At 44.0% G+C, this 13,804-nt stretch overlaps 1 protein-coding gene and 1 long non-coding RNA gene across 2 annotated transcripts; one reads left to right on the top strand and one right to left on the bottom strand.

The window, feature by feature from the left end:
• Window positions 1-4,268: 4,268 nt before the first annotated feature.
• On the bottom strand, window positions 4,269-7,341 carry LOC136452915 (uncharacterized). The gene is made up of 4 exons (XM_066453493.1): window positions 7,111-7,341; window positions 5,342-5,464; window positions 4,523-4,642; window positions 4,269-4,443 (listed from the first exon to the last, which is right to left on the bottom strand). Exons 1-4 carry the CDS (start codon window positions 7,145-7,147, stop codon window positions 4,379-4,381), a joined length of 345 nt encoding a protein of 114 aa, XP_066309590.1. The 5' UTR covers window positions 7,148-7,341; the 3' UTR covers window positions 4,269-4,378.
• A 268-nt stretch (window positions 7,342-7,609) lies between these two features.
• LOC136452916 (uncharacterized) lies at window positions 7,610-10,134 on the top strand. The gene is made up of 3 exons (XR_010758920.1): window positions 7,610-8,077; window positions 8,782-8,899; window positions 10,054-10,134. It is a non-coding gene; the product is annotated as an uncharacterized lncRNA (long non-coding RNA).
• Window positions 10,135-13,804: the final 3,670 nt, after the last annotated feature.

The raw sequence follows: 13,804 nt of genomic DNA on the forward strand, positions 1-13,804 counted from the left end.
GTGTTTGGGCGGGCAAATTGGCCCGGTGGATAATACGGCTAGGGTACGAGAGCGAGTGAGGGGACCTGAGCAGCAGGACGCGCCACCCGTGGTCTGGTCGTTTTCGGGAACAGCTAGATCACATGATAATAATCAATCTGTTCTTGTTCGTTGCTAGATCGTGAAAAAGTACTGCTGGCTGGTTTGGTATGAGAGAAAAATACTATTCTGATTGAAAATTTACGATGTTTATGAGAAAATAATCCCAGCCGAACAGGCTGAATGCCGGTCCCTGTACTGCGCGCCCGTCCTCGCTCCGCGACGGCGCACACAGCGCACACCGCGGAACGACGGCGTCGAGCTCGCGGCGGCCCATGCCCATGGGCCGATGCTCGAAACTCGAATCATCGTTAGGCCCCGTTTAGTTGCCAAAAAATTTTGCATAGTAACTGTCACATCGAATCTTGCGGCACATGCATGGAGTACTAAATGTAGACGAAAAAAAAACTAATTACACAGTTGGTCGAGAAATCGCGAGACGAAACTTTTGAACCTAATTAGTCCATAATTAGACACTAATTACCAAATATAAACGAAATGCTACAATGAGCCAAAATCCAAAAATTTTTGGATCTAAACGCACCCTTACCCCAGATTCTGCTGCAGCATCTGTCAAATGGAGACAGGCGATCGATTTGTTGGATTCTTGCCGGCACTGCGCCGTCTGCGCATGGCAAGGAGGCGCTGAAAGCGAGGAGGCCCATGCGCCGCCTTCGAGTGCGCTGTCAGAATCTAGGTTCGTGGTAATTTTTTTTAAAAAAAACAGCTCATTTTTATAGAAAAATTATTTGCGCATTCTAAAGGACGCCATGCAGCCGCGAGAAGGCTCCACGAATCTACGGCAGCTAGCTTCTAATCTTCAATGGACAACCTCTGCCTGAAATGGATGAATCAAATATCGATGAGGCTTCTGCGAACATGACTGTGGAGTAACGATGCTGACATTTGTAGGTAGGTTTATTTTTTTTTTCATTGAAAATGCATGCGTAGGTGTTATACTACTCATGATGCATACGCTTAGGTTCATGTGCCGCTGAGCGCTGAACAATTAGCTTTCCCTGACGTATTAGATGATGAATTGAACAAAAGACCATAGCACGGTGGATCAATCGAATCTAAAGCCTTCTTGGTCACTCAACCCCCATGGCACACAATTTCCCTATCAAATCCTAACCACCACCACCACAATTGAGTATGCTAAGCGAATCTTCTTTTCCCCAACAAGCTTTGCTGGAGGATAGACGGACAATTTGATGTACTTTAGTGCACTAGCTAGCTACATTTTCCATCACTAAACTGCTAGGAGCACATCTATACTTGCACTAGCTGCGATGAAAAGTTGCGAATAAACACTTGGATAGCTTCTATATCAACTAGGAGCACTACTCTACTCCCATGCTACGATCAGCATGTGGATAAGTTGTGGGCGCTGTGTTTAGTTGGGTGAAATTTGGAAATTTGACTACTGTAGCACTTTTGTTTTTATTTGGCAATTAGTATTCAATCATGGACTAATTAGGCTCAAAACGTTCGTCTCGCGATTTCCAACCAAACTGTGCAATTGGTTTTTTTTTCGTCTGCATTTAATGCTCATACACGTATCGCAAGATTCGATGTGATGACTACTGCAGCATTTTTTAGATAAACTTTTTGGAACTAAACAAGGCCAGTTGTGTATAAACTAGAGTAGCCATAGCCGTCCGTAGGCAGAATCTTGCCTAATCCCATCGCGGCATAAACTGGCAGTTGAGCCGGGACTTGGGAACCAGAGCTGCAATCAAACAACGCTCGATGCCGGACCCCGCATCGTGTGTGCCGCCGCACAAGCGCTTGCTTTGCTGCGCTTCTGACTTCTCCCATCTCCATGCACATGCATCTGGGCTCTATCCCTGGCCCGGACAAAAGCAGCTTTGCAGCCGCACGCTCGAGTTCACTCGCCAGCGGCCAGGCTTTTTGTTCCTCCTGCGTCGCCTTTGCTCTTCGTCTATCTGAACTCGATTTTGCACGTACTACAGCTGTACGAGTACTGGAGGCTGCAGCTGAACCATGAACTGACAAATGGAGCCGGAACAAGAAGTGAGCCGTGGGCCCTGGGACCGAAAGGAAATGCCCGGACAAGGGCACCGGCCACGGGCGGGCAGCAAATTTGAAATGGCCGTGTCAGGAGCCGCTGGGCATCTTTCCAGTACGATCACTATTTTGTGGTTTTTTTTTGTCGACTTTGTCAATTGTCAATACCAACGTGTTTATAATGGCCGTCAAGGATCTCTGCCTAGCAGCAGTATTAAACAAAAAGAATAATCCCTCAGACTTCTGATCTTGCTCAAATTTGTTATTGCCGAACTTCTCCAGATCTTTTGCTGCGGTCTTTGTAAATAAACGAAATAAAAGAAGCTGAACAACTCCCATCAAGAGGCTTGAGCCCGCAGTGCTACGGCAATTGCACCAAGTTTCAATTGCTGCTCCTACACCCTAACACAACCCGCCAGACCACAAAAGCTGAGCTCATGCGATCCATCGTGAACACCCCCCCCCCCCCCCCCCCCCCCCCCCCAGACGAACCCGGATCTCAGATCTGGCAAACACGCAAAGGTCCCAGTCGCTCATCATCTGGCCTGTTTCCAGATCAAAGCCCGTGAATGAATCCAGTAGCAGCAATCATGAATGCCAGGTCCCAGGTGGCCAGGTGCATCCGTTGGCCTGACGCTGGAAAATCTTTGCATTAACAGAGTGAGGGAGACATGGCAATCTGTCGGTACTCGGTACAAGTCATTCCAATGAGAAGGACCAGATAATTGGCATCGCACGGCAGCAATTTCAGGGTAACAACAGACATTGAACGACAGTACTGGAAGTCAAGCAAAAGATCTGGTTAGGTGCAAAGGATCTATGCAGGTAACGGCTCAACCAAAAACAGCAGAAAAATAGCCAGCACCAACTGACTGTCCTCCCCTCTAAAACTGTCAGCACCCACCTCCCTTTACAAATGCCACATGTGATGGATGCGGCAATGCCAGCCACTGCTGTTTTGACAAAAGGCCCTGGTGCAGAGATGCTGAGAACTGGTAGTACACCACTTGGAGGCCAAAGGAAACAAGATTGTTCTGAAATAAGGTTCAGTGAACGTGTGGCATCCGGTCCGAGCTCGCCTAGGGAGATCTCTCCCGGTGTGTTGTTGGAGGATTTTCAGGTGAGGGATGAGGAGTTCGTGGCGCCCGCGGAAGAGCTGTCCGGCCATGCTGAGGTCGACGATGGCAGCACGGTGTCTCCGACCATTGTCGCGCCTTCTACGTCGCAACCTGTGCCGGTTGACGAGTTCGTCAACGCCTTCAAGAAGCCGCTGCAGCAGCCGATGATCGCGACGCCACCGCGCCCTCGGGCTACCCGGAACGCGGGTGCACGGGCGACGCCTGATACGGAGCTCGTACCCAAGAGGAGCGCAAGGCTAGCGGCAAAGAGCAAGTACAGAGAGCGCAAACCCGAAGCACAAGCAAGAAAAGTGATGATGAAGCGAATCGGCGTCGACACCGTGACGGAATTACCAGATGAGGCGACTTTCCAGGAATTCCATCGCCGACGAGGGAGGCGATGCAGGTTCTTTTCCCTGGCAGGAAGCAGCGGTCATCCAGGACCGTTAGTGCCGCCTAGGCCCCCTACCTCGTGTCGCCGTGTGATTGTTGTCAACAGCTCTCATTGGTCGCAAAATTTGTATGCAATGGCTCCGTTCGCAGGTCTGAAACTTAACTGAAACTGGCTAAAAAATATTGTTTCGGCTGAATTGTTGCGAGAGAAAAACGTAGTTCTAGCTTAAAAAAAAAAGTCAAACAAGCTGAATATAGGGTAAGCCGAACAGAGCCAACCACCTGCAAACTCCAGTAGCTAGGTCGCGTGGCTTTGGTCGATGGCCTCTCGTGGCTTTGGTCGATGGCCTCTCGCCACCATCGAAGGTCACTTTGTACTAATTCCGGTTTCCCCCTCTTAATGAAAAACGGGCACAATGTCCGGTCGAGAAAAAAAGTGAACGTGATTGATAATAGTCAAAACCACGAAACCTTCAAGTGTCCTTCAGATCCAGTTGACTATCTGAGACAAGCAGTAACTATTGTATACTGAGGTTTATGGTTATTGCTTTCTTTAAGGTATGACTGACCGTATGAGAGTTCACCGCGCTACAATCCAAGACAAGGGACAACTGGACAAGAAGTAGGGGAACAGCTCAAATCAGAATCTAGCACATCATAATCATAATATTATTGAAGTTCCAATCAGGTAAATGTTGATGTCAGTGAATAAATGTGATTTACATAATTTACATTGGACCCATTTTTATTTTATGAATTTAACCGTCCCTGATCAAATTTGTTGGCTCGCTTAGTACGTACTTTGGAAGTTCATATTTGGCACCTGCAATATAGCGTACAAGGTGATTAATAATTTGAAAATTCACCAGATTACACCAAACCATGATATGTATACACAATACCTCTTTCATCATAGCAAAGTGTCATGTCAGAATTTGATACAATGATGCCAGCGCTATCCACTATGGTTTGTGCAAGCGCTAAATCAGAATCTGCAGCAGCTCTAAGTGCGTCCCAAATCTCTGGAAAAATACGAAGTTAATTTTAGTGTAACAAAAACACCGCAGCAAACAGTTCTTTAACTATTTGATTGTATTTAATTTTCTGTTATCATGGTAATGGAAATGGGAGGAGCCACGTTTCATAAAAAAAATTATTGTATCTAGCGTGTCATCAGCAGAACATAAATATTTTTATGTAAACAAGACCATACACTTCAGTAAATTCATGAAAGTTTCAAAGCATCTACATGTTCTAAACCTTTTCCGCATAATAATAAAGTAAAATTACAAAACAGCGCGAGTTTAGAAGTATACTCATGACAAATTTGCATGATGGTCACAAATTCAAAACCGTCGAAAGCTGTTCATTCCCTGAGTGGCATAGCAGATGTCAATTTCTACTCTTGTTACATGGTCAGCTATGAACTTATGGTGCCTCTACATACATATTTCTTTTCCTTTTAAGACAACAGCTGATATGTCAAATTTAACACCAACTTGAGGGGTGAACTTCCAAGATAGCAAAATCAACAATATTTTGACGTGAACTCAAAGTATTGTGCTGCACACATTTAGCAAAGCCCAGTCGAATCAGACTGGTCCATCATCTGAGGTGGGCAAAAAAGAGTGGTCCAACATGCAGTATAAATGCATCACAGATTCACTAATAAATGCCGACAGTAGAAAACTGAAGCTGCCATCAGTAAATATACAATGTACCTTTCTGTCCACCATAGTGAGGAGCAGTGTCCCAAAATTCATCACGCATCTGTCTGAGTTGTGCCGGTGTTATTGCTTGGGTGTGCTTCCAAGGCTTTGGTTTTTTCAACTTCTTACCGTTATCTGAGACAGAGAAAATGTTGAGCATTAATAAGTGAGTATATCAGCACAATGATTTCCATTGTAAATAAGCAATGCCATCAGACCACATTCGACCAAGCTAATGCTATCAAGAAACATACAAGGGATGTGCACAAAACGTGGCCAAATATCGTTCTACCTCCAAGCATTCACCTATGATAGATGTCATTTTTGCTCTTTCTAAACAAAGATGTGATCATGCTGACGAAATATTTCCTCTATCTAAAAAGTGATGATGCAATACTTGAACAGACCTGTTTAAAAACAAAGCTATTAATTCCTCTAGTAAAAAGAAAGTGATGATTTGGATGCCAGCACAGTAACTGATTTTCTTACAACATTAGTTTCAACTGTAGTTCCTCACAAAAAAAAGTTTCAACTGTAGTATATTTATGAACATATAACTTATAGTATTATGCAAATGTTTTTTTTTACAAATTTAAAAATTATCATTACCGCATGCCAAGTCATTTTTTATAATAAAATGGTATCAACATATTATATGGTTGACCACATGCTTTCCAAAATACCACTATTTTTTGCTTGTAGTCTACAAGCATGTATGCGAAGGCACTAGTTTTACACTCCTTAAATTCTTCACATGATGGTAGAAGATAAACATTTGTCTTCACCTAAACCTAACTCTCTAGATTTAAAAGCGATTTTCTTGAGGCATACAAAAATGTTACAGCTTGATGAACCTTCTAAAGTAGTCTAAACTAGTACAGTAAGGATCCATCAGATCAGAATAAAAAAAAAGAGTGAAGTCGTGTCCCTTGTGGTTCAACAGCATGACTAGTGTTTATCAAACAAGGAAAGGTGCACAGGCAACCAATCTGCTATCGTCATCTTGCTCCTATCTGATCTGCACCTGATGGATAATGTAGGTGCAACCAAAATAACTATCTAACACAAAGCAAATCCTCTTAATCTATCAATGGCTTTCCTCCTAGAAATAGATCAAATTATCGCTTCAATTTATCTTACATATCACTGTATCGTTGATTTTGCTACCATAAGGAAAGAAATTTTGCTTAACCGGTGAAATGGATCCCCCCCCCCCCACAACAACAACAAGAATAAACCATCATCTCTGCTAGTCATTCAGACTGTATTACTGTCTCATCTTTAGTTCTGTTAGGCATGAGCAGAGCTGCAGAAGTGCATCTGCCATATGAAGAATAAACCGTCAGTTCCAGTTACTTTCATGACAACCAGTCATATCTTTGTCTCCCCAACTACTGTATGATCTACATTTTGCCTAAAAGAGAACAGGTCCTTCCTTCAATTGCCTTGTGCCAATAGTTACTAAGATCTTCTCCGTCCATCCGTTGGCCGTGAACTCCATCACAATTCACAAGAAGCTGTACTCGGTACCACCTTGGTGATGGTCCTGGAGCTCAATTAACCATCGATAGCAGGTGTAGCTATTAGCTAATTCGAGTTACCAATCAGTACCCAGCTTATACAAGAACCAAGGACGCTAACAAACCAGCTACCCACTGTACTCTAAACTCGGTTCCAGAACCGAATTGCAGAAGATGCAACGGTCATCTAACACAAGATCCCAATCTGAACCATACAGAAAACAACGGAGAAGAAACAGTAGACTAGGCAGGAGGATAGACCTTCATCAATCTTTGGAGTGGATCCAGCGCATCCCATGGCGAAGGACGATCAGACGGTCATGGGCGACCACCCTCCCCCTTCTAGAAGCTTCTGGACTCGGTGGCGCGGCCGCGGGCGTAGGGATGGGATGACTTGGGGAGCGACGTGCGAGAGAGCGGTGGAGAGCTGAAAAGCGGACGCGGAGCAGGAGTGGGGGGCGGTGGACGGGACGGACGCATCGGTAGCGGTAGGTGGTCGCGCACGATGCTAGCCAACAAAAACCGGTGCGGGCCTCGGCGGATACGCCGACGAACAACTGAACAAGGTGGTTTTCTGAAGTTGGGTCCGTCGTATGTATGGGCTGGCCCGGCCGAGCATACACACTTCATAGCCCAGAGTCGGACTGGTGACACAAATGGGCTTACAAAAATTCAAGCGTGTTTCAGCCCTGTCTTACCTGTTCGATTCATTTTCGATACCGCGATCAGCCCCCGATCGCACGCACACGCCAAAGGAAACCTAGCGCTCGTCTCCTCCGGCAATCACGGCCGCTGCCGCCAGTTCGTCATGTGCCTCAGCAGAAGCGCAAGGCCGCTGCCGCAGGCATCAACCGCCGAAGGACCTCTTCGACCTCGAGAAGTGCAAGCACGCCACCGCCGTGTGTTGATGAGTGTTGACTAGGGTGGCGACAGTAGGGGCCAAGTCCTCAATGAAGCCAGCGACCATGGTGATGAGTGTGAAGCCCAGCAGGTGTTTGACGAAATGCTTCTGTGCTTTGCCTGCTTCAGTTCCTCAGTTGACCATATCGAAGGCAGTGAGTTGTGACGATGGGTTCGTACTGCTGTCGCTGGGATGACCACGCCCAGGAGAGGTGGTGCCTGTACTCGGCGATGCGGAAGTGGAGCATTGGGGCCCTATGTCGTCGGCGCTGATGGCAGCTCTGTCAACTGCACCTGTCACCACGCTGCTCCGTCTCCAAATGCATAGGTGAGGAGGCGGACGCGTCAAAGATACCTGTTTGGTCAAGAGATGATTCTTCCTTCATTCCGTCTCTCCAAATACACTCGGCATTCTTTTTTACTTTTATTTTTGTTCCTGGATATATAAAGCATTCCTCTTCTATTTTGTGATCCATGTGTGTGTGGTAATCTTAGACTCCGCTTCTCTGGTTGGACCACTAGGTGAATGTGCCCTGGTAAATGCTTATGTAATTACTCTGCAGTATTCCATCTTTTCTCTTTAAAAACTGATCAAGGTCCAACTCAGTGGAATGGGCTCATTAGTATATATATTGAGAAGAATTATGCGGTCTCATATATTCTCAGCAGGGGGTGGGCAAAAATGAAGCTTTTCTACAGTACACTATGTACTGTAGAATATACTGTATTAGTGGAGTAGTTTGATTTACTGTACGAAGGGCGGGCCGGGTGCAAGCGGTAGAGTCTTACCACCTATGACCGGAAGGTCCCGGGTCCGAGTCGTGGTCTCCTCGTATTGCACAGGCGAGGGCAAGGCTTGCCACTGATACCCTTCTCCAGACCCCGCACAGAGCGGGAGCTATCTGCACTGGGTACGCCCTTTAGTTTGATTTACTGTATCAGTGAAGCAGTTTGATAATTCAATATCATATACTTTGATCTTTTTCTATTATATTCATAGTCCAAGTAGATTAATATCCGGCATCTATCCAGGCATCTGACGCCAGGCCTTCGACGCACTGCTCACGCTCCTCGCACCATCCTCAAATACAGGCGATGACTGATCTGCAGGTCCTGCGTGAATCGGTGGTCTCAACTGGGATTTCTTCTGGTATGTTCGGACTATCTCTAATCTGGATACTTACATTGCACTGGTTTCGTCACAAACAATTTGGAGCTTTGCAATAATGGCGTGCCCATCACATGTTTGTATAGATGTCAAACAACAAACAATGAAAAAACTGAAACTGGCATACACCACAAGTACTCCGCTTTCAGTCTTAGTGGGTAGTATGTTCCCTATTTGTTTTGACTTCGTCGATCACTGCTGATGTGTTTGATCAACTGTATGTTATTGCCTTTTGATTGTTTACCTATGCATTTTCTTATCGGTTCCTTAATGCATTTGCTATTAAGGCTATAGTTCAGTAAAAATAACTGAGTTTTGTTCTATACAGTCAGTGTCAGAGTTAAACATTGATGTTGCTGCTAATTTTGTCTGAACGTAATGTCAAAACTTGAGTCAATCTCATTTCAAGTAACTAATTTGTTTCTGGTAACCATTCTTCTAAGCTACCTACGAGACCATTTACCATTGCCATTTACAGAGCATCAGCATGTTTTCCCCTTCAGTAAGCTGGCTGCATTGCTTTATCTGTGCTATACCTACTCCCAACAACATATGATACACATGAACAATAATAATCCCACAAATTTACCAGGTTGTCTATTTTCTTCTGACCTTATGTTATGACATTTGCCTATTTGTATCTAGCCTAGCCTATTCTACTTTTTTTTTTATTCAGATGCTTGCCAATTTTTTGTAGCCTGTAGGTTACAACAGCCAGTATTTTTAGCACAAATGGATTAACAAGCAGTAACTCTGTTGTGGCCTACGGAGTATAGGTTAGACACATAATTCCTTAATACTCCGTATGTTGGTAGTTGCTCTCATGTGTATCCTTGAAAAACAGTGTGAACATTATGTACATGCTCTTTGCCACATGTATTTATCCACGGTAGATGCTTTTAGGAATTATGACGCTGATTTTTTTTATTTAGTTTCCCATATTACTACTACACGTTTTAGGTTTAGAATCTAGGGAAAATTGGTTATGTTGCATTAAAGATCATGAGAATTGAAAAATACCAAAAAAAAAACTCTGTCACGTGAAATACCTGTGAAAGATGCAAACTTCAACTGAAATTAGCATTCCGTCACGTTCAGTCACAATTGAGGCTAACGGCTGCCATCCCCACCTGCAGGAGCATTGCTCATTCTTCCTCCGTCCATCCACGCTCGCCAGCCGCGAGCAGGGTCGCCTCACCGCGCCGCCCTACGCACTGCCTGGCCGCCGTGGTGCTGAGCACAGACCTCGTTGGCCTTCCTAACGGCCGTAAGATCTGCCCGCCGCCGCCTCTACGAACGCGTCACAGAGAACTGTTTTAAATTAGGTATCCGTTTTCAGGCAGCTCAAGAGTATAATATAATTAAAAAATATATAAAAGTATTATAAAGCATCACATCAACCTGAGATTCTATGTAAGCACGTTTTTATAATTATTATCGTGCTATATTATATTGTCTTATTTGTTGTTCTTCTAATTATATAAAGTAGGTTAAGTTATATTAATCCTGACTCTCGATATCCTTCTCTTCCAAAATATGTGCTTTAACAAAAATGTCAGAATTTCGTAAAAGATACACTACGAAAGAAATGGCTGCTACGATTGGTGTATGTGAGAATAGAATGTAACTTACCACAAGGCAGATATATAAGTTGCTTGCTCCTGCTTTTATTACTTGTTTCCTATATAGGCCATGTTCGGCTTGTTGAATCTTGGCTGAAGCTGGCTGAAAAACACTGTTCTGACTGAATTGTTGGGAGAGGAAAAACATTGTTTCGGCTGAAAAAATAAGGCGAACAAGCTGAATATGGGGTAAGCCGAACGGGACCATATTATTCTAATTGTTACATTGTTTATAGTTTCTTTTGCCATGGCTACACGTTCGAAAATATATGCTTTATATTTCGATCAGCAGGAGAAGATGCTCATCATGATTGACCCTAGACCTATTAAAGAGTGGTGTAAAGACACACCCTGATGTATGCCACGTACACTCTTGAATTTAACTTGTAGTACACAGACGCAATGAATATACATATTCCTAAATGGAACGAGGATACCTTCAAATGAAAATTTATCCATGGAAAAAAATATTACAGATCACATAGATGGGTAACTAACTCAGAGTCATCGTCGCTTGCAATAATAATACCTATGATTTAACTATTTCTATATATTGTTGATGATGAATCTTGCCACAGACAGTCAAATGGATATCTTATATTCTATAGTATATGTCTGCGTAGAATAGACCTAAAGCCACACATATTTATATGATGAATACAACGTACTTTGATTTAATGTTTTGTGGGAGATTTTTCAAGACACTTAGTATTACCCATGTGACAGGCACTAATATTTACATATATACTCAAATCTATGTACATGATGGTATGGAGATGTGACCGAACTTATGTATGGATTTATTGGAGCACGAAAGAAATGAATATCAGAGATTTCTTCTTACCAATATAAAACATTATCTTAGCCATATTACGGAAAGATCTCTAAAGTAGAGTTTGTGAGCCTGCGACGCCGCGCTTTCCGTGACTGTGTTAATTTCACAAACTTAATTTTTTAAATTAAATATCATATTATTGTTGATATTTAATTTTTATAATATTGTTATCTTATCGTGCGATCCGTGTGTTTTAAGTACAAAATATTAACTATCTCATATCAACGTACGGACACGTTATCTAGTTTCTTTATAAAAAAAGAGTTCGATTCATTTTCCAATTGAAAAGGGACCTTTTAATTTTAACATTCTATAGTCATCGAAGTTCATTTTACCTCTGCAATTGAACGCCGGATTTTTTTAAGTTCCTTTAACTTTGAAACCAGTGGAAATTGCTCTGTAGGCGGTTACATTAACAGTTTTGTCCGACGTGATGTAATGTCAGCCATCCTTTCTACGTTACGTCAGCTACAAAAACAATATTACGATAAATCAGACTACATTTATAATTTAAGAGCCAGATGATTTTATCAAAAACTTTATAGAAATATTTTCTCTTAAATTATCTAAATACCTTTGCTTTTACAAAAAGTTGTGCCAAAAAAATACTCCTGAAACCTGATTCAAATCTTCGAAAGATCATAGAATATTTTTTAGCTTAAAACAAATACTAAACCAGTTTTAAGTTTGTTTACTAAAATCAAGCTGATTTCGGCTGATTCAACAGTGTTCAGTGAGAGATAATAAGCTGAAACAAGCTGAGAGTAGATCAGCCGAACACGCTGATGGTCTATATTATGGTTTCTAACTTTTAGTTATTTTAATCTTATCGTCTTCATTTGGTGTTTATTTCCTCTCGCTATCTGTTACGGCAGTGCTAGCGCCGGATGTCTGACGGGCGTCCGTGTCCAGACTTTTGGACGCCCGCGCTTGCACTCCGTCTCCCCCTCGCGCACCTACATCCCGCGCCCACCTACACGGGGCCCGCGCCGACTACACGTGGGGAGTCCCAGCTTGCACCCCCTCCGCTTCTCACGCGCATGCATGCGCCCAGCGCAGCAGGTGGCTACGCTAGCATCCAAAAAGAGGGGAAGGCGGCGTATGCCCAGCCGGCGCCGAGAAAAGGAGGAGACACCAAGGCGAAGGTGAGGCAACGGATCTACTTTTGAAACATCTGGATACAACACTTGCAACATACGTCTGAAGACAGATGAAACACATGAAACATGCATCTAGAACACTAGCTGCAACATTAGATCTACTTTTGAAACATCCATATAAAACACTTGCAACATATGTACAAAATAACTGAAACACTCAAAACATGTGTATGAAACACTTGAAAAAACACCTGAAAACACTTTATATGTGTGAAAACATATACAACATCCAGATGAAACACTTGCAAATATACGTTTGGAAAATGAGATGGAACATTTGAAACATACACTTGAAACATACGTGTGTAGCCACGGCAATATGTGCAACATTCCAATATGCTTTTGCAACATCAAGATGAAACACTTGCAACATCTAGATGAAAACATCTAAAACACTTGAAACATACTCTTGCAATATGGGCTTTGCTTGGACGAATGGAGGCACGCTGGCGTGGAGGTCGACAGCGGCACATGGACCTCGTTGTGCGGCAGCAGCACGGGCAACTCGCCGGCAGGCACGGCGTCACACGAATCTGGTTATGCTCGCCTGCTTGGTGGAGCATCCGTCATGGAGGCTCGCCAGCTCAGTAGAGGCGGTTGCGGCGAGGAGGAAACACGGTGGAGGCAGGCGAGGAGGCAGCGTGGAGGAGGCCACGGGGATGGGCGTGGCGTTGCGGGGGACCGGCGGCGGCGAGTCAGAGTGGGGTGGGCGGATGGGCATGGCGGCGCAAGAGGAAACGGCGCAGCGAGCATCAGGGCGCGCAGACGGGACGAGCGGATAGGATCGCTGGGCGAGCGACGCGTGCGGGAGTAAGGGAGGGAGGCATTTGTCTGTCTGAACGTCATAATTGTATCATTATCATCTCTGTTACATTATGAATCCGTGTCCTAATCAATCTGTTCTTTTTTTGTCCTAGCGGGTTTTCCTTTATTATCGTCATCAAGGAAAGGTTAGCATTATTGGAAGTGGTCCCATGGTGGGTGTTGAGTCGTGAACAAGCTGAGACATAGTGTCGATCCAAACGTATCGTCGAAGTGGTGATTGGTGAACGTTGCTGTCATGCCGGCACCTTCGATGTATGTCTTTGAGCCGTGCCACTTCTTTCCGAAGTCCGAACCAGTGGGGATTGCATTTTCACTTTCCAGGCCTTTGACAGTCCATCTTTTCCACAAAGCTGCTACTATTATATAATTGATATTTAAATAAGCCAAGGTGACGGGGCCTTGTTGCAACCAAGAAAGAACATGAACAACCATCGAACACTTCCAC

This window comes from Miscanthus floridulus, chromosome 5 (assembly GCF_019320115.1).
Source record: "Miscanthus floridulus cultivar M001 chromosome 5, ASM1932011v1, whole genome shotgun sequence".
Classification (NCBI taxonomy): domain Eukaryota; kingdom Viridiplantae; phylum Streptophyta; class Magnoliopsida; order Poales; family Poaceae; genus Miscanthus; species Miscanthus floridulus.